Source organism: Chiloscyllium plagiosum, chromosome 30 (assembly GCF_004010195.1).
Source record: "Chiloscyllium plagiosum isolate BGI_BamShark_2017 chromosome 30, ASM401019v2, whole genome shotgun sequence".
Taxonomy (NCBI): domain Eukaryota; kingdom Metazoa; phylum Chordata; class Chondrichthyes; order Orectolobiformes; family Hemiscylliidae; genus Chiloscyllium; species Chiloscyllium plagiosum.
This window is the reverse complement of record NC_057739.1, coordinates 32787275-32809434: the sequence shown is the minus strand read 5'-3', so window position 1 is coordinate 32809434 and position 22160 is coordinate 32787275. Positions and strand designations below refer to the sequence as shown.

At 38.1% G+C, this 22160-nt stretch overlaps 1 protein-coding gene across 11 annotated transcripts in view; it reads left to right on the top strand.

Annotated features, from left to right (window-relative positions):
- The window catches only part of LOC122564877 (disabled homolog 2-interacting protein-like), a 684630-nt gene that overhangs the window by 470357 nt on the left and 192113 nt on the right, over positions 1-22160 (top strand). For all 11 annotated transcript variants that reach the window (XM_043720268.1, XM_043720274.1, XM_043720269.1 and 8 more), the window contains one exon: positions 6442-6560. In XM_043720268.1, coding sequence (XP_043576203.1) covers positions 6442-6560 — 119 coding nt within the window. The remainder of the gene's footprint in view (positions 1-6441; positions 6561-22160) is intronic.

The following is a 22160-nucleotide window of genomic DNA, read 5'->3' as shown; positions in this document are numbered from 1 at the left end:
TATATACATATCTTTAGGTTTTTTTAAATCTGATACCTTAGCAAAGATTCTAGTAGCCATGCTACTACCAGTAGTCACTAGCTGACCTAGAGTTATGTCATCCAGTTCTACTTCACTTTTTGAAGATGGGAATTACATTTGCCATGAACACAAATCGTTTTTCTATAAAAATCTAATTTGTAGCTACTTATGCCCTGGCTGTCTCCTGCTTGAAAGTGTCTGCTTGTAATATCCTCAAACTTGTTTAGTGCCTCGTTTCTTAACAGTTACAGTAATGCCCTTGATGATTTCTCCTATTGTAATTTCTTCTTTGGTTTTGTCTTGTGGAAAATTGATGCCCAGTAACTATTCAGCATTCACCTTCTGAGATGATCACATCTAATTTTAGCTCATCTCACAATGGCTCTAACCCCATCTTAATTCTCTGTTACTTATGTGCTGACAACTTACTATATCTTTTAAATCCTTTTGTATTAATGATTCTGTTTAATTGTCTTTTAAAAAGCCCCTTTGCTAAACTCACCCTATTAAGTTTTACCATTGTATCCTTTATTGTTTGTGCTTTGCATGCATGTACATTGATGTTCTTTTAATATATTGCTTATTATTATTTTACTACTTTGCACTGTATACACAAAATCCTGCAAATCCACTGGCAGGTTAGACGTAACAATGTGAACATCTTCTCTCCGGTCAATGTCCCTGGTAGCGAGACACTGGTCATACCCAATCAGCTGCGATGGGTGAGACACATCGCCCACACAAGATTCCCTAACCAAGTGCTATACTCTTGAGTTCTGCAATGGACAAGGACACCCTGAAAGCCTCCCTAAACAAATGACACATAGGAGTTCTTGCCCTGGAACTCAAACTGGAGAAGAAGCAACTGCAAAGGCAGCAAACATTTTGAATGTCACCAAGTGGAATATGTGGAAGCCAAGCGTAAGCAGCAGAAAGAACATGCAAGATCCAGAGTGTTTCATCCACCAGCCTCAAACACCACCTGTGCCACCAATGACAGAGCCTGCAGCTCCAGAGCTGGACTATGCAGTCAGCGTGGAATCCACTTCCCAATGGGATTGTCAATGAAAGGAGAATAGGCTACTCATTATTGTACTACTTTGCCAGCAATTTTCTTAATTTTAGTTCTCCTAAATTCTATCCTCATTCCTTTTTCTACCCTTTGCCCCTATCTGTATTTGGAGAAAGTGAGGACTGCAGATACTGGCAATCAGAGTCAAGAGTGTGGTGTAGAAAAGCACAGCCAGGCAGGCAGTAACGAGGAGCAGGAGAGTCGACATTTCTGGCATAAACCCTTCATCAGGAATGAGGCTGAAGCTCTTCGACCACTGTCTGCATTTGTTTTTGCACCCTGACTTTTGTTCTCATCCATTTTACTTATTTTTAAATTGCAATTGTATTTACTCAAATCCTCTCATCCATCCCTCTCCCCAGATTTTGTTAGTTGAAGCAAGTTAAAAGACTTGCATTTAAGTAGCACACCTTTCCTAACCTCAAAACATCCCAATTGCTTTATAGTGCAGTTGCTGATGTTGTAAGAGTGTCCCTTTCTTTTCAATCACATTTATGCTTTCCACTAGGACATTGGTCTCAGTCAAGTTCAGATGCAACTCGTCTCAGGGGCGCAAGACTATTGTCACATAAACTGAAAACCTTGCTATCCACACTTGTTTTTCCTTCATACACTGACTTGTTGGTCTGTTTCTCCCGAAGTTATTATCACATTGCTCAACTCTAATCTGGAAATTACTACCCTTGAGGTCCTTTTTATTTTTGTTTATGGCTGCTTTTACTCCAGAAGTAGGACTTTGTTCCTATTCTTTGTTGTTTTGAGATAAACCATGGTAATTGGTTCATCTCTATCATCTTCCAAATTCCTTCCAGCCGTTTTGATATCTCACTTTCCTTTGTCATGAAGTAAGTCATGAACCCTCCTTGATTCCAGATTGCAGAACGCATTGATTATTCACAAGTTCATTCTGAAATCAGTTCACTCTACACACACCTTTTGATAAATTATTATTATTAGATGATTCATTGTGAGTTGCTAACATCCATCTTTTAATAGTATAATGAAGACAAAAAGAGTATGACTCTTTTGGGGATCATTCAATAAGTCAACAGCCAGTACTAAGTTTGAGAATTGAATTCACAGCCATTTTTTTCATAAGTAATTTCATAGCAGTTCATTATCAATTTAAGCTAGTGCAACTGAACACAATGAAATACCTATTATCTACTCAATACTTCACCTGTTCTGCTGCCAGTAGTGAAGGTAGTTGAAATGTTTAGTACCCAATAGAGAAAGCAAGAGGCAATATTAATGTACAATGTGATATACTAGGCCTTTTCCTTAGGCCTCAGCATCTCATTAGAGTTTTAAAGCAATTTAGTTTTCTCCTTGTGATAAAGAAAGAACTGAGATGCTAAGTACACCAAATCTCAGCAATCTCAATATTGAAGACTTGTACTTTAGAGTTAGCACACCCTTAGCCAAGCTGTTCAGTATGGCCAAAACACGGGTATTTATTCAACAATGGAAAATTGTCCATGTCTTTCCTGCCAATAAAGAACTGGACAAATTCAACCCAACCAAATAGCACCCTCAACATCAGCAAAGTGATGGAAGGTGTAACAGTGCTATCAAGCAGCATTTAATACAATAATAATCTGCTTACTGATGCTCAATTTGTATTCCTCAGGGCCCTAATGTTATTAAAATCCTTTTGCAAACATGAACAAAGGAGCTGAATTCAACAGGAGTTGAGTGACTGTGTTTGACATCAAGTCAACATTTGACAGAATATGGAAACAAGGACTCCCTATCAAATTTGAAGTCAGTGGTAATCAGGGAAAACTCTCAATTGATTGGAGTCGTACCGAACATGAAGAAGATGTTTGTGCAGGAAACCAATCATCTCAGCTCTAGGATGTCACTGCAGGTGTTCCTTGTGTTAATGTTTTAGGCCCAAGCATCTTCAACTGCATGAATCAATTATCTTCTCACCATCATTAGTTCAGAAATGGGGATGCTGACTGATGATTGTTCAGTAACAGTCATAGTGGTTCAGATCAAAAGCAGACTGAATCTATGTGCAACATAACCTGAGTGATAGTCAAACTTGGGCTGATATGTGTACATAACATTCAAACTATACAAGTATCAGACAATGACCATCTCCAACAAGAGAGAATCTAACCAGGAGACAGTAAGGACTGCAAATGCTGGAAGTCAGAGTTGTTAATTCAAAGTTGGGAGGACAAGGCAGGTCAGACAGCATCTGAGGAGCAGGAAAGTCAACACTTCAGACCAAACCCCTTCATTAGGACTAGGCAGGAGGAGGGAGCCCAGACATACATAGAACGAGGGGATGTGTGGTGGTAGGGCTGGGGAAGATTTGGGGGAATGGTGATAGGTGGATGCAGGTTGGGGGATATTGTGATTGGTCAGTGGGAAGGATGGAGTGGTTAGGTGAGTAGGAAGGTGGACAATTTAGAGCAGGTCAGGGAGGGGAGGAGAAGGGGTGGGGCTAAACATGGGATAAGGCTGGGGGTGGAGGAACTTTGAAGCTGGTGTAGTTGATGTTGAGGAAATTGGGCTGTAAGCTTCCCAGCTGCTGCTGTTCCTCCAGTTTGTGTTTGGCCTCACTTTGACAGTGGAGGAGGCCAAGGATGGACATGTCACCAGGGGAATTAAAGTGGATAGCTGCCGGTAGGTCAGGTTGGTTAATGCATGCAAGGCGTAGATGCTCTGTGAACCAGTCCCTGAATCTGTTTGGTCTCCCTGATATACAGGAGACCACATGAGGAGCAACAGATGAGGTTGGATAACATGCAGGTGAATCTTTGTCAAATCTGGAAGGATTGTTTCGGGCCTTGGACAGAAGGAGATATGGGGAAAGGTGTTACACCTCTTGCAGCTGCAGGGAAAGGTACTGGGTGTAGTGGAGAAGTTGGTGTTGAGTGTAGAGTTGACGAGGGATTTGCGGTGTTAGCGGTTCCTGTGGAAAGTGGACGGGGCAAGGAAATATGGTTTTGGTGGTGGGGTCTGATTGTAGGTGGCGGAAATGTCGGAGGATGATGCGTTGAATGTGGTGATTGACTGGACTCCATCTCTGGAAACTGACACACCGCTGATCTCCATTTCAAACCCACTGACGCCCACAGCTACCTTGACTATGTCTCTCACCCACTCTTCTGCAAAACTGCTATTCCCATACTCCCAGGCAATAATGCAGAGACTCGAACAACAGCTTTGCCAACCATCCAAACCAAACTTTGGGTCTGCTACGTGGATGACACCTTTGTCGTCACTAAATGAAACAAAATAGAGGAAACCTTCAAGACCATCAATAATATCCTTATTGGCATAAAATTCACTAAAGAGGAGGAAACAACAAAAAAAACTGCCGTTCTGAGATGTCACAGTAGAGTGAACAGCCAACGGGGAACTTCAAACCAGCATCTACAACAAAACTACACATATGGAACCAAATATTGAACTACAGAAGCAATCATCCCAACATCCACAAATGAAGCTGCATCAGACCATCATTTCAACGAGCCACCATACACTGCAGCACAGAGGAACTACGCAGAGCAAAGGGAAATCACTTATACCGTGTATTCAAAAAGAACGGGTACCCAATGAACACAGTCTGCCAATTTCTCAGCAACAAACCCAAACAAGCAGACAAAACACATTCAGAAACCCTAGCCACTCTCCCTGACATCAGTCATCTCAGAAATGACTGGCAGAGTATTCAGACCCCTTGGCATCATGGTAGCCCACAAACCCACCAACACACTAAAACAGCAGCTAATGAACTTAAAAAAACCCTATACTGATAACAAACAAAATGAATGTCATTTACAAAATACCTTGCAAGAACTGTAACAAACACTGCATTGGACAAACAGGCAGAAAACTAACCACCAGGATACACTAACATCAACTAGCCACAAAAGGACATGACCCATTCTCACTAATATCCTTACAGACAGATGAGGAAGGACACCACTTTGACTGGGACAACGCATCCATCCTCGGACAAGCCAAGAAGAGAAATGCACAGGAAGTCCTCGAAGCATGGCATTCCAACTGGAACGCTATCAACAAACACATCAACTTGGACCCCATTTACGACCTTCTGAGAAAAAGAACAGAAAATGACATCAACCACCCAGGGGAACCTAAACACAAATAGAAAGGGGGTCATAACACCAGCACTTCACCAGAGGCTCACTGATGATGTTACCCAGTATGGTGATGAAACATCTGAAAATCAACCTTCCACCTCAGCAAGCAAACTTACATCCATTGTTAAATGTTTCTAAAAGCTAAAGCTTACTACTTAAACACAGTATAGTTATGACTAGACAGTCTCATTTAAAATGCTATCACTTCCCATGTAAACTAGAAAAATCTTATTAATCCAAAGACCTGTAATTATGTTTTCATTATTAAACATACACCTTTTTAAAAAACTATCATTGTAGTGTCTGGACAGTAAGCCTTTAAATAGTTTATTCCCTTGTGTAACTGGATATCATTTTCCAGGTTAATGAAATGAAGAAGCAACTCATTTTGGCCAAACATTGCAACTAAACTTTGTCTTTATTTCCAATTTTTCTGTAGCATTTAAATTAATAAGCCTATGTGTGTTGTGTTTCAACATTTGTATATCGGATTTAAATCGTTATTGTGCTCTTAATTTCATGGACAATTTAGCATTTTATCTATAGTTTACTGATGCTTAAAAATTCTTGCACTTTAGCAGAAATACTTATCATACCCGGAAATACTTCTTAATCTTCAGTTTTAGAAACAAAAAAATTTTATGGTTTGCATGGTAATACTGAACCCATTTTAAAATTATGTCCCAATGTGAAGGCACTTAGTTTAAGGTCACTCTCTCACCACATATTTGAAGGGGAGTTAAGAATAATTTGTTGTCAGCCCAATAAAATGCAATTTATTCTCGCTTTGCAACGCTGAGACAAACTTATGGAACATTGAACTGCTACGTGTGAATAGTTTTCTTACAAGTGGAACATGCTACGTAAAAGTAACAGATATTGTCCTAACTAACGCAGGATTTGTAACAACCTGAACAGTGGGTAAATGTTAGTATTGTAGTTTTTTTTAAATGCAGAAAAGTTTCTCAGGTGTTGAGAATCCTTCGCTTTTTCTCACTCTCACACACAAGGCAAAGACAGTTATTCTGAGAGTTAGTGGTCGCTAAGGCAACCAGAAGGAGTATGCAGTGAATGCTGCCGCTTCCCACTGTTCCCAGCTGTGGGATGTGCTCCGGCGCTGACGATGCGCGCTGCTCGCAGCAAAGGCTGTGCCGGCCAGTCGCAGACTTTCACTCGGACGGAAGTGCCTCAACAGTCTCTCCTCTTGTCATTTGCCAACAGGGGTTCCTGAGCCGTCGGCTGAAAGGTTCCATCAAAAGGACAAAGAGCCAGCCCAAGCTCGACAGGAACAGCAGTTTCCGGCACATCTTACCTGGATTTAGGAGCGTGGAGAATGAAAGGTAAAGAGCGTCTCCGATGTCTTTCCTTCCTCCGTATCTTTCACTGCCGTCACAGTACAAATATCTTTGCATTAACAAATGTCTTCTTTGTAGCGGACGTGTTGCCAATTTACTGGCTTCCTTAGCGATGGTGTAATGATTTTAAACAGCTGCCGAGGATTCAGCCCAAACATTAATCCAGCGGAATTCGAAAGATCTTTTCCCAGCGTAATTGTTCCCACATTTGCTTCCTGTGAAACGAGACGTGCTTTTATGGTGGCGATTTGTACTATTCCATTGTGATGTGTCGCTTTTCTAGATTTTGGAAGAAATTAATTATTTAAACAAGTAGTTTATTTTTACAGCTGCACTGTCTGCTATTTTTCGGAAGAATGCAAAAAAACCCTGCTTGCCTGGCTATTGTTCTTTTTCAGCACATACACATATGCTTTGTTTTTTGAACATCTACGTTTGACTGTTGCAGTTAGGGATGGGTTGTGTGAAATGCAGCGCTAATCTGTTCTGTCTGTACCTTGGCCGCGAGTTCTTGTGAGATGGGTTACTGTGATTGAAGGATGTCTGAAATATCAGTCGACATTTCCCCCTGCAAATCCAGGTACCTATGCATAGGCGAGGAAGAGTTGCTCAGTCTGTCACCTGTCCGTGAAATTGTGTTTTATTTAAGCGGAGGTGGGGGTATGGTCCTGAATCCGACAGTGTCTTCAGCCAACTATATTAATAGATTTGTAGCGATGAGGTACTTACTGCTCTTTCTCTAACGCCATCATAACGAATAGTGAGATACTGCCCATATTGGTAGGGTATTTATTATTCAGTTATCTCGACGGTCTGTGATGTGGTCACAGTAATTGATCTACTCGGCCGCTTCAATCAGCTCGGACCACACATTATGGGCCGCCAAACCAATCTGTCAATTTTGCAATTCCCTTTCAAAAGTAATAATAATTAGCCATCTGTTTTATTCAAACAGCATAGACCACCATATATACTAAGAAAATTTCAATCTATTTCTCGTTAACTCAGGGACAAAGTAGAAGTTAAATTATAAATAAGCCAGCCACATACATATTAAGATGGAATGGGATAACTGAAATATTTAAATTTGACATGTATTTTTCTGGTTGGAATAAATATTGTATACGTATGTACAAAGAATGCTGTGGTCTCAGTAGCCAATGGATACCTAATTATGTCCCTTTTCCATGGATATTCTTTGGCTATTGCATGAGGATTTGTCATGGAAGCAATGTTTGCATCAGTTCTTCAGCAGAAAATTGATAATGAGTGCAATACAAACTCATGTAAATCATGTATAAGTGAAATTGAATCTAATTATACCCCATCCAGTCTGCACATGCTCTGTCTGTTAAAATGACAAAAGGGGAAACAATTGCTGCACTGGCCTTTTGAAAGACACTTTAAATCCATTCTAAATTTGGTGACAGATGTTTCCTATTAATTTAGTTGCAATTATTGTTTACCATGAAACAAATTTTGGCCCCTTGCCTTTTACATAAACCTAAACTGCATTTTAATAGCCCAATAAAATGTGCACTATGGCCTCAGTGCTACAGCAATAATACTTACTCTTAATATTTGTCATTTGTTATATGTCAGACTTTCAAACTTATTTAAATTTGAGTGTCTCAATTTAATTGTCATCATTTAACAACGTGATACCTATTCACATCCAGCAAAATATTGGAATTCCAAAAGAGAGAACCTAGCAATCAAATTTGATGGGAAAAATAATTCCTTTTGATATCTTGGTTATGTGTGACATTCCTAGTTTAGTATTTTAAGCATGTTCATCAACAGTTATTGCATTTATTTTTTTCAGTTATCCTCTCCCAATCCCCATCCCCAAAAACCCATCACCATACAATAAAATGCTTCTTTTGTTGAAATTCAAGCTTTAGTAGATGAATGGCTATTCACATGGGAACTTCTGTAGGTATTTCTGCATGTTTGACCTTGAGGGATCTAAGAAGAAAAATAGAGGGTGTTTTCGATTAAGTTGCTTTTGATCAGCGCTTTTAATACATTATACATTTTTTTCAGCATCGGTTTTCTTTCCTCCTGCTACACTTGTGTGGAAGTATGGAACCTGTATTTACTGAACCGTCATGCTGCCACCTGAGTAACTATTGTTTTTGGGTTTTTGTGGCGCATTGGTAATGCCCTACCACAGGGCCAGAAAGTCCAGGTTCAAGTCCTACCTGCCCTGGAAGTGTGTCAGAACATCTTGAATAGGCTGTTTTAAAAATATTGGTTTACTTTTGTCCAACCAGTGAAATAATAGCAATTTATCAAGGGCATGAAAGCTGAGCCTGGTCAGTCTTAACCCTGTGTCCTCATGTGCTTTCCAGCAGGTCTCATCAGAGAGACTGGTACAGTATTACTACCTCAGCTGAGATTGAGCTATTCACCTTGAATCATGTGTTTAAACTTGAGACCTTCTGGTCTGTAAGGTTTCAATACACATTTTCTTTGTCAACAGGAGTTATTGAAGAATGATGTGTTCCTCAAAACACTACATCTAATTTTATTCTGATGGTGAAGATTTTCAATTTCTAAATACTTTAATTGCAAGTTTCTTTCATTACCACACTGAATACACTTATGCCATCTTTTTAGGATCCTGATTCTTGTATTGTTTAGTTCAATGTTAAATATTCTGATTAAATGCATAATTTGTAAAGCAAATCCTGTTAAATTGATTTTTCAAGACTTCTTATGGGCCCTTCACTCACCTCTGCACAAATGGCTGCTTCCTCAATTCACTTGTTTCTGGCAGACAAAAAAATAGTTCACATCTTTTGACAAAAAGCAATGGGAGTTCATTGCCACAGACCTGGCTACCCAAACTATTAATAAGGCTGTTGACAGTACATGGTAAGCTCAGTCATTTACATTATATCTGGACAATTGCTAAGGATAAATGGTTACTGATATATTTTCAAGTGTGGAGCATGTGGAATGCAATCATGTAAAGGTCAACAAAAAAGTTATATAGGCTTTAACTACAATCAATCATTCTTTTCTGCAAAATATTTTTACACCTGAAGTACACTTGTATCATTTTTTTTCTTTTTTTTTATTTAAAGACCCATATGTGTTCAAACTAGATGACTAATACTATATAATTCTCACTGCTGTCCCTTCTTTCATCTACTGTCATGGATGCTGCTTTAATAGAGTGCCTCCATCAGAAGGAAAGACCATTTACTCAACAATGATCTGTCAGTTGTCTTAAGTAAGTCAGTTGCTAGGTTAATTTAAGAAGGTTTTGGAAAGTCTATTTTATGGTACTTTGCCTGATCATTATTTATTTTTTTAAAAAAAGGAAAAATTAAACTACTCCTGCAAAAAGTAGGTCAATTTTAATGGCAAAAAAATGTTGAATACAATATGTAGTGTGCAGCATGAAACAAACAAGCCTCTCTTGGTTTTAGATGTCATAAGAATCCTGTTGTTTTACTATCTTTGTATGCTTTCACGTAGATTCTATAACAATATTATGCAGCAGTGAATTCCAGCAGATGCTTCATCACAGCTACTGTGTAGCATTTGACCATGCTGTATCTATGGCTTGTCCATCTCCAGTCAGAAAGTGCTCATAAACATCTTCAAGTTTCTTTGATGAGTAAAGTACTATACCTGCTAATTGAAGATGGATTCAATCTCCCTTTGTTTTTGGAATTTATGCATACAGTAAGTTAAGATCTTACCTTGGTATGGTTTATATTTTGTTTTTACAGCTGTGATCTTGCAATTCTAATATAATTATAATATTTGCTATTGGTGCAAGACTTGACTCTCTTGGAGAACGGCCAGAAAAATATTTGTCATTGTTGCGGTTGTGGAAGAAACAGACTTTCATTGTTTTCAGTGTTGGAGAAAATTAAAATAGCTTCATACCACATATTCCCAAATCATAATTTTAATAAGTTTACTCAGAACTAGAAAATTTGTAATGCTGACAGATGACCTAAAATTAGAAGCATGGATTGGGTGCTTTTGATTTAATTTTGAGGCAGAGAAAATTTGTCAATAACTTGGATTTGAAAAACCATCTTTGCTTAGACCACAGACAACAAGCACAGTGAATGTGATGAAGCAACAGTGTACTTAAAACCTTCCTTCTTATACACCATATTAAAAGGTTGCTATAATGATTATATTTCCAATGTGTGATCAGCATGGTTTTCTGATTCCTAGTTTATTGCTCCTAGTTGTTAAAAATTGGGTTTTCTGAAAAGATTATTTTGAAATAATAAATAATGGGTAGAGAATAAGGGTGTGCAGATTTTAGATAATTTGCAAAGGAAGCAGAAGAAATAATGAAGAAAAACATTTTTAGGCAGCAGTTGGTTAGCATCTGATGCATACTGACTGAGTGTGGTGAAGGCTGATTCAATTATAAGTTCTCTTCGAAAACAGAATTAAATAATTATCAGCCAGGAAAATTTTACAAACCTGCATGAAAAGGGATGGACTCTGGATGAATTGCTTCTTTGGAGAGGTAGCACCAGACACAATGGACCAAATTGCCAGCTTCTGTGCTGCACACATTCTACCTAGTTGGAAGGTAATAGTAGTGGGAACAATTTGAGGTACTGAGTTGTGGGCACTGCACATGAAGCTTATATCACACCACATTATCGATTATTAGTTTATTTTTCCCAAAAATAATCTTGCAGTGATTCTGTATCTGATTGTAAACTATCTGTTTGATTTTCCCCTGTCTCCTCCAGCAACTGATTCCCATTTATGGAATCTGATGATCTATCAAATATAAATGAAGTAATCTCAATAATAGCCCATCTTTTTTGTCTGTCAGTTTTTTTTTTACCTTGTGTTTTATTAATACCTGTAGCTACCTATCTGTTCCAGGTTTGGAGACATTTCTTCCACATTCCAGGCTTTCCTTTACTTTTCCTGTACTTTAGGTTTTCCATAGTTAGATTCAAATTATTTGAGGAAGTATATTTAGATTTCATATTTATTGAATCAATGTTTGAAAGTGTAACAAATGAGTCTGTAGATAATTTTTTACACACTTTAATTATTTGGATTGATTTTAAAATTCTATCTCCGTTGGGCACTAACCTCTGTGCCATTCAGTAGATTCCAGGGAAAAATTAAGAGTTGCATTTCCAGAACTACAGCTTCATTTTTGTAAGGCGGCTAGCCTTATTCACCCAAGGCTAGTGGATAGGGGTGCAAGGTCAAATACATTGAAGTCAGTGGAAGAAATTGATTTGCTGCTAATTAAGCAAGGGAAGTATTTTCCCAGTGTGTTAGCTCTTAAAGCCAATCTGTCAATAACGACTGCAAGGAAAAAAGAGACATTAACCCTAATTTCATTTGTTCTGACAAATCACATTTCCTCAAAATTGCAGTATCTCTGCTTCTTCTGTATCTTCTACTGAAATGTTGCTGTATCTCTCAAAACCATTATGAAATTAATGCTTTTGAAACTGTTAGATCCTGTTTAATTTCAAATATGTGAATTGTGCCTCTGTCGAATTCTCCTCAAATCCAAATGGCAATCAGATGGAAAGTCCACTTTGGTATATTCAGTGCTGTTGCTTCAGCAAGTTGATAGGTTGTTTGTTTTAATGTAACAAAGGAGACTTTTCCTTTGAATGTGGATATGAAGAAAAGTTTGAAGTTAATTTGAGTTTTTCTGCTAAGAATATATTGGTCCAGTGTGCAGCTTACTGATTTTAAGTGTAGTTTTTGTTTTTACATTTTTTGAGGCATTTGTAGGAATATTACAAGCAAATCTTTATCAAGCATCACCGAACTTGTGATTTTTAGTTTTGCTGATAGCATACTCTAAGAGCTTTCATGATTTTAAGGAAACAACGTCTTACATAAATATTTCTGCTTTAGTGATAATACATCATAGGAACATAGAACATAGGAGCAGGAGTAGACCATTCAGCCCCTCACCAGCTCTACCATTCAATATGATCATGGCTGATCATTGAGCTGAATACCCTAATCCTGTCCTGCCCTCCTCCATGTCCCTTCATTCCTTTAGCTCAAGAGCTATATCTACATCCTTCTTCAAACACATGATGTTTTAGCTACAACCACTTTCTGTGATAGTGAATTCTACAGACTCACCACTTTCTGGGTGAAGAAATCACAAGAGAACTTCTGTCAGAGCCAATAGTCCTGTGTAAACTTTGTCTGTAGTGAATGAACGAGGGACTGCATATTTTAGTGATTTACCTGGGATTCGCAGTTGTATTTGACTGAATTCAACTTGGCTCAGACAAAGCTTTACGGAGGTCCTTGTTGGCCATGCCTATTTAGAAGAGTAATGTTTCAACACCTGATTAATTTTAATTTGAAAATAAAAATCCAAGCCCCACTTAACCATTCTTTCTCCTCTTAATTTTGCCTGAAAATTAACTCGTGCTTTTATCTAATACTTCATACAATCTTCACTAAGCATTAATTCTCAATTAAACCAGGTTCAAGCATTATGCATCTTATCAACTAATCAACTTTTGCCTCACGTGTTGAGCTCATTCTCTTCTGGCTTATCAGTAATTGTTGTTGACTATACGCATCTATATTAACAAATAGAATTTAATAAAAATTGAGCAACAAGGAATGAAAGTGAGTTTCAAACAGGAGAAGCTGATAAGCTTATGCCCATGCTACTGTCATAATTCAAAGCTCACCAGGAAAACCTAGTTTTGAAATACAAAGACAGACCATAGTATACTACTTGAGGATCCATAATCTAATGTAGAAGAAGACAAATCCTAACCTATGATATATTTACAATACTGGCCATATAAGGAAAACGCTTGAATGTGTATATTACCATACTTGAAGGATGGCCTGCACTGCTTTACAATCAACTAATTTGATTTTGAAGTGCAGTCATATCTCAGACAAAATGTTAACATAGAATTAAACAATCTTGGATACAAGCAAAGGGTAAAAACCGAGACTTCTTCAGGTAAGGAGTCAGTGGTTAAACTAATTTTTTTTACTCCTAAAATCCCTCACTCTTTACCTCTGTCAGCAAGCACTTAGACCACTTCCCCATGCCCTAAGGCTTGACTTCTGAATTCTTGATAGGTTCCTTGGCTTAAAGAAAGAAATAATGTTTTATAAAGCACCGTCCATGATGTCAGGATATTACGGAATGCTGCACAGCCAGCAAACTACTTTCAGCATATTTTTGCACTCATTGTGAAGGGAAATGTGGCCAATTTTCAGGCAATTAGGTCCCATAAACAGTAATGAAATAAGTGGTGATTTACTGTTTTTTGAGTAATAAATGTTGGAGAGTTCGTTGGAAGAATGCTACTCATCTCCAAATAGTGTGAAGGATTTTTAAAATATCTATTTGCAAGACTGGACACAACCTCAGTTAAACAGCTCATCAAAAAATGGCAATCTCTGACAATGTAACACTGCTCTTTAGCCCACCTTAGCATCAGTTTAGGCTACTTGTTTAAGATTGGCTTTAACCTAAGATCTTCTGATTCACCAATGACAATGACGCCACTGAGCTACAGCTGACATGATTCAACACTCCACAAATTTCAACTTAAAGTGCTGTTGCCCACACCTTTGAGCCATTCTTTCTCAGTTCTACTTTGTGCCCCCCTCAAGTTGATATTCTCATCTTCAGATCTCCTAGTTTCTTTCCTCCACTCTTCAATGTTGGTTTCTTTCTTTTGTGCACCTGACCAAACCCCCTCAAAATATATTGAGGAGTTAGTCTAGACTCTAATGTTTTCTTACGTTAAAGATAAGTGTAAGACGTTGTGCTCCGTATGCAATTTGATTGGCCAAACTAACAGGCTTGAACAAAACACCCTTTTTATTCATATACTATTATTAAAATACAAAGTAAAATAATTGGCTTGACTGTAACTCTATCAAAATGCTTAGCACAACAATATGTATTAACTATTACTAATTAACTGTTTCAATGTAGTAACATCCCATAAACGCGCCCTTAGCAAAGGCAAATTCAATAAAATAGACGGTCACACATGCAATTTTAGCAGCAGGAAGAGAACTCCAGGTTTTAGCTGTAACAGAGAGGGGACAAAGAGCTTCCACATCCAGCTTCACAACCCCAGCAATTGCTACTGAAAGCTAAAACTTTAGAGTCCCAGATCTGAGGGAGCTTGATCCTACCCATTCACGCTTTTTCCATTGTTCCAACTTGAAAAAGAGCTAAGTCCTCTCAAGCTGTTTACTTTATTGGCTTTGGAGCAGACTACATATGACTTCTAACTCAATTTTTCATTATTTATTTTTTAAAAAAGGGCAAAATACACCTCTTAAATCCATAGCGATTGTTCCACTTCTGTAGAGCATTCTTGCATCTGCTAATTCAATTCCATGATTGATAGCCATTTTAAAATTGCTCTGTATCACTGCTAATCAGCTTTTTCCCTTTTTCAGCTTTTTTTTTTGCAAAACCCTTCTGAATGACTCTGGCTGTTGATATGCTGCTTGTCCCATTTGTTTCCTCTTGTTTGATGTCTATTGTTTTGTCCTTGTGTGAAAAACAGAGATTTTTTTTCTGTATGTAAAGAATACTGCAGAAATACAAATTGTTGTTTCCAAGCAGGAAATTGTGCAAAATGCAGCAATTGTAGAAATCAGTGGAGGTTATGATGGTTTGTGATGTTGCAACAAATTATGTGCCTTAACATGTGTGGAACAGCAGTTGCAGAAATCTGTGCAAATGCCCTGAAAGATTTATGTTACAGAGTACATTGCAGTTAGAGTGCTAAGAGGATGAGGGTCCCCCTTGAAATCTTTTAGTCTTCAGCCTCCAACTTCCCCTCTGCAAATCTCAATACCTGTCCTGCCACTGCCACCTTCAATTCCCATGCCTCAGTTCCTTCAGTGTCCATCTCGTGATTGTGCTGATTCTCCTTTTACCTCCAGATTGTCTTGTATTGTTCCCAAGGGTCCCTGGCTGTGAACTCCTTACAGTGGTTTACAACTTTGCAACCAGTGTTCAATTTAAAGGAGAATGTAACGTTCATCAAAGTGCAGATGTTAAGGAGAATGAGGTCAGAAAGGCATAATTATATAAGATCATTTTTGTACCTTGACCAGTTCAGTCTCAATACTGTGGGAATATGGGAATGGGGTGGTGATAGCCTATTGGATTAACAGCACAGCGATTTAATGCCAGAGACCCAGGTAATGTTTTGGGGACCTGAGTTCGAATCCTGCCATGGCAGATGATAGAATTTAAATGCAATAAAAATCTGGAATTGAGTCTAACAATGACAACGTATCCATTGTTGATTGTTAGCAAATTCCATCTGGTCCACAAATGCCCTTTCGGGAAGGAAGCTGCCATCCTTATCTCGTGTAGCCCACATGTGACTCCAGACCCACAGCAATGGGGTTGACTCTTAACTACCCTCTGGGTTATGAGGGATGGGCAATAAATGTTGCCCTAGCCAGCAACACCCTCATCTTGTGTCATGAATTTTTAAAAATTGGATATCAGAATAGAGGGTGTCAAATGTTGTGGGAGAGAGGACTGATGGGATCATAGTTGCAACAACAGCCAGAACAAAATGCAGGTTGGTGTTCAACAAATATTTGAGAAAGAATTATGAATTTCTAGGAGAATTGGTGATTTTGGTCATGAAGAAAATGTGTTCTTTTTACGAAGGTAATTACAGTGAAGGTCTGTATAGTTGCTTTCATTTCCGAGGCAGATTTCTGACTCATGGCTTTAATTAAAAAAGGTAGGTGTAAATGTAGGTTAAAGAGTATAAAAGAGTATAAAAACAAAGGAGGCGGTTGAAAACAAATTAGGAAGAGAATTTTGGAAATATTCCAAAACAATTGAGGTGAGATTAGCAGCAGGTCAAGGATGTTCATGTAGGATGCTCTGGTACAGAAATCAAAGAGAAGTAGGTACACCTGCATTATTATTGATAGTAATTTTAATTCAAGTTTAAAGTACATGCTGTTTAGTGCTATCCTGCATGAGTAGTGTTAACCCTTTCAGTTTCTAAATACCTCAGTATTTAAAAACAGAAATAAACTTCTAAAATGGTACTAATACGATTCAACTGTCTGTAGCCCATTGTCAGATTTCACGGCTGTAAGAGCAAAATTACCGCATATTGAAATGCAGCTCGCAGTGTTTCGTTCTCACTTCCACAATAACAGCTTTGGATAAACAATGATGCTTAATGTTGCCAACTTGTGAAATTGCTGGTTTAACAAATTCATGGAACAAACCAGCTGTTTACTCCTCACTTTCCTTTCAAGTAGAGGATCAATAAAAATCCTTTGTGCAATTACTGCATATTTAACCTTGTTACTTATGAAATTGCTTGCCTTGACATGTGTTGTCATGTTCTTTTTGCTTGAGTTTGGAATCGATGAGATCAAATCCACGTTAAGATAAAGGGGTGAACATTTAGGAATGTAACCACAGTTCCATTGCTTATGGCATACAAAAATTGCAATGAAAGGGATCATCACTTTGATTAATTCCATAAAGCTGATTGAATCCAGACCACACTTCCTACTTTTCATCCGTAGTTTATTTATAAAGCAGCAAATCCACATGAGCACATATGTCCTTGAGGCAGTTTTTTATTATAAACCTTTTAATACAATTATTCATTATTAGTGCATTAGGATGTCACAAGTGAATAGTCTATTAAAAGTTGTTTTTTGGGCACATGATTCCATGGGAGTAAGTTACTAAATGTATTTTCTCTCTTCTAAGATTGAAAATTACTATTGCAAAAATATTGCTGCTGAAAGTGGAATTTAAAAACTACTTTCTAACAAAACACTAACTTTTCCAGTGCTTTAATTACAAAGCATCAGTAAAATCAGATCAGTCTTTGTTCTAATATCTCCATAGTTCATGCTTTGAACACATTCCACAAGATAGTGTAAAAATTATAGAAATATTTTTACAATAAAGATTACCAATTTTTTTAGCTATCCATCAAACTTTATTAAACCCTTTTTAGTTTTATGTATAATACCATTGGAAAAAGGAGGATTAATAAAACTTAATTTGACTTTAAGTTATGATGTTAACTGGACATACATTATTACAAATTGAGTTTCACAAGGGATAAAATCCATGCATTTCCTTTATAAAATTTATTATAAAGAACTTATTAGAAATTAATTTTTATTCAGTCAGTTCTTTTTGTAAAGATTTTATGCCGGAGTTACTTAAATCTTTTTATCTGAACAGAATTTGAATAAAGCATATCCTCAAAAACTTATTATTCAGAATTATCCAGAATAGTTTCTGTTGCTTCTACTTCATAAGGTTTGATCTAGGATTGTGAAATTTTACTTGTACTCTGTGCTTACAAGAAATACCTGAAGGATGACTCTGATTGGGGAATGTATGTAATTTGCTGACATTAATGAGGCAGAAGAACGATCTAGATCTGCTGCTATTGTGCCTGCTGGTGTTATTTTTTGTTGATGTTACAATTTTTGTTAGTGTCAATGATATTTATCCTTGCTTTAAATGAAAAGACATGCCACCTGTTTAACTGTCAGGTTTTTTAACAGTTTAATGATGCTCGATTTGATACCTGCAGCTATCATTAGTGATTCTTATGTGATAATGTCAGTCCAGTCTAAAAGAGGAAAAAAAACAAAATAAAAATGATTGTACAATTTAATACTACTTCATTAATATGTGAATTTTGCTTGAATTCATTTATGTTAGCTTGTCTTAGGTGGTATGGTCTATTGCTGGTATTCCAAGCAAATTCGGTCTTTGTCATGTGGTGTAGGTTAAAGAAGAGGTCAGGTCTCTTTCAATAGAGTAGAATATCCTTTATTGTCATGTATACTCCATTGGAGAAGTTCAGTGGCAAGCTTTTACAATATCTGCCTCTTATGGCACCACCGTCTTAGGTTCAAGTACCTAGGTACAAATCTTGGATACAAAAGAGGAATTAAAAAGTAGTTGCATTACTTTAAAAATTAAGTTAGAAATAAGACATTGTTAAAGCATCGACATTATAGTCTGGTAAGAAAATTTCAAATAAACAACATTTTATAGTAGCTCAGTGCAGAGCCTCTGCACATGGTCTGACTGCCTGCGCCAAACACCAGTCGACCAGCCACCCCTGCTTTGCTCCAAACCCCCAGTCTGCCCCATACCAGCTCTCAGCTACTTCAAGGTAAGTTCCAGGACTGTCTCCCCTGTGCCAGTCTCTGCCCGGACACACTGCCTGTCTGCTGCTCTGGGTTGCTGCAGTTGTTTGGTTGGTGAGGGGAGGGTTGCTTTTCTTTCAAATAATCTAGCTCACTGATTCATACCTCCTAATGCCTTGTATACTAAGAGGGAGAGGGAGGCAATTTGTGGCTAAGAACTAGGTCATAAACAAGGGTGTGCAAATAAAAATGTGCTTACATTTTAACATGACATGTTCACTGGACTTAAATGCACAACCTTTTGACTTGGGTGATAATGTTGCCTTTGAGCCACAGTTTTGGAATTGCAACCCTAAATCTCCACAAATTTGTTACCTGCCTTTTAATCTTAAAAGCTACTTAATTGCTCAAACTTCTATCTGCCTCTCATTATAACTCCTCCTTTGGCCAAATGTCGATTGTTTGCTGCCCCTGTGTTATGTCTTTGATAATTTTCCGGTGCTAAGGACATATTACAAATGCAGCAGTTGTACTTGATTGTACTTTGAGTGGTTGTGGGTGTGGTGTGTACAGTTTCTTTATGCTCCCAACACAGTTTTAGAAACATTTTAATGGAATATTCATTTTTGCATTTCAATCTCAGAACAAGTATCCTGAAGAAAACGTGAATTCTGCTACTTTTTGGTTGCCAACTCTCAAATGAATTTCTGGAAAATTGATAATGTAATCAGTCTCCATGTGAAATTCTAACGATTGGAAGGTCATTGGGTGAAGGAAACGCACAAGTATTGGTTATAGATATAACACTGTATTTTTCTTGTAGGTTGCCAGCAGCACTATGCAGGAGATTCCTCTTCTATTCCTGAAGACTCTTGGATAATCCGATGGGTTGGCAAATCTTTACTCTAAATTCTGCTGTCATATCAGTCAAGCACTGCCATTTATTTACAGAGATAAACACAGATTGTAATGACTAAATCCAACTTTGTTTGCCAAATTCTCCTCCCACACATCAGCTTTCAGTTCTGTTCACTTAAAATGCACCCCCATGTTGGCATAGGAATTTGTTTCTGTCATTGTCATTAATTACAATTATACTTGTAGCTTGAATGAGCAAAACAGTACTATTTTCTAACAGCAATGTTGAATTATACTTTATCCTCAGTTTAACTGTAATTTGCATTTGTACTTATCGTCAATGGACATAATAGCCTGGAATTGTTCTGATTTCTGATGCATTGAATATCAGAGACCACATACAAAGTCTAGATCCATGTTCTTTTTCCTGTAAATATAGATTTCTTTTTCATTCCTTCCTAAGTTTGGCACATTTAATCAATATTTTTGAGGAAGACATGAGGAATGTTGATGAGAATGATACATTTGATGAAGTCTACTTGGATTGCAAAATGATTTTAAAAAAACCCCAAGGTGTTTAATGAGGTCCCCCATGGTGGATTGGTCAAGAAAGTACCAGCTTATAGGATCCAAGTCAAAGTGACATGTTGGATCCAAAATTGACTGAGAGGCAGGAAGCAGACGGTGATTGTAAAGGGATGATACTGTGACCATTTCATGTGTGGTTCCACCGAAATCGGTGCTAAGACCCTAGCTACTTGTATACATTAGTGATTTGGGCTTAAGTGTAGGTGGCACCAAAAAAAATGGTAGGGTAATAATTAGTGAGGGGCTTAGCTGTAAACTGCAGGTGGATATTAACAGAATGGTCCGGTGGACATAGCAGTGGCAAATGGAATTCAACCTGGAAAAGCATGAGGTAACAGACTTGGAGAGGACTAACCAGGCAAGGGATTGCACTGTGAATGTTAGGATATTTATAAAGTGCTGAACATCAGAGAAACTTGGCTGTGCATATTCACAGCCCTGAAGATTGTGAGCAGATGGATAAAGTGGTTATGAATGCATATGAGCCACTTGCTTTTATTAGCTGAGGCATAGAATAAGGACGTTATCTTGGAACTATATAAATGCTGGTTGGGTCACAACTGGAGTACTGTATGCGGTTCTGGTCACCACATTATGGGAAGGATGTGATTGCTGTAGAGAGAGTGTAGTTATAATGTACCAGGATACTATCTAAGCTGGAGAGGCTGAGTTATGAGAGAAGTCTGGATAGGCCTGGGTGGTCTTGGAGCAGCAAAGTTTGAGAGTGGATCTCATAGAGATATACAAAATTTTGAAGGGCATAGATGGGGTTGATCAGAAGGCAGTTTTATTACTAATAGAGGGGTCAGTAACCAAAGAACACCGATTTAAGCTAAGTGGTAAGAAGCTAAGACAAGCCCTGAGAGTGGTGGGAGTCTGGTCAGAAACCTTAACATGTTAAGCAATATTTAGAGATTCACTTTTGTGCCATAGCCTCCAAGAGTATAGATCAAGGCTGGAAAGTGAGGTTAACGTAGTTAGGTTATGTTGACCAGTACAGACCGATGGGCCAAATAGTCTCCTGTGCTATGTCTGCTGTTCAAGGAATTTGACCCAGGAGTAGTGAATGAATGGCAGTATAATTCCAAGCCAGATGATGTGTGGCTTGAAGCAGAATTTGTCTGTGATGATTTGCTGCCCTTCTAGTTGGTAAAGGGTGCCTTTTTAGAAGGAGCTTTCGCAGGAGACTTGTTGATTTGTTTCAACATATCTTTGTTAATGGTATCCAGTGCTGCCACTATGCATAGGTGTTGAAGAGATTGATTAATTATTTAAGGTGGTGGATAACATCACGCAGATTGCTTTGACCTGGATTGTGTTAAATTTAGATTGTTATTGGAACTGCACCCATCTACACAAGTGGACTCTATGTCACCTGAACATGTCCTCACCAATCCCATTGTTCTAAATGCATTTGTCAACGGCTTTGTTGGTAGGATTGACCATTGAGCAGTCATTGTAGATAAAAAGTCCCATTTTCACGTCATCCTCCATCATTTTCTATGGCGTTACCACAGTACTAAATTGGACAGGTTTTGGACGGACCTAGTAACTCAGCTGGACATTCATAAACTACTGTGGCCTGTAAGCAACAGTAGAATCGCATTCAGCATTGATCTGTATCTCATGATCTGGCATATTCCACGTTGTCCCTATTACAATCAAGCTGGGAAATCAACCCAAGTTCCATGAAGAGTACAGGAGCAGCCCAAGTCTACATAAAATTGAAGATACGTGCTTGTATGCCATAGAGCAGATGCAGCATGCAATAAGCAAAGATAGGTGATCCCACAAAAACTGATCAGATCTAAGCTCTGCAGCCTTGGCACACCCAGTTGTAAATGGTGGCAGATTAATAAAAAATTAATAGGAGAGGAGGTTCTACATATATCTGCATCCTCAAGGATAGGGGATCCCAGCACAAGGGTGCAAAAGACAACACTGAAACATTGGGATCCATCTGCTGCCAGAGTGAGGTGG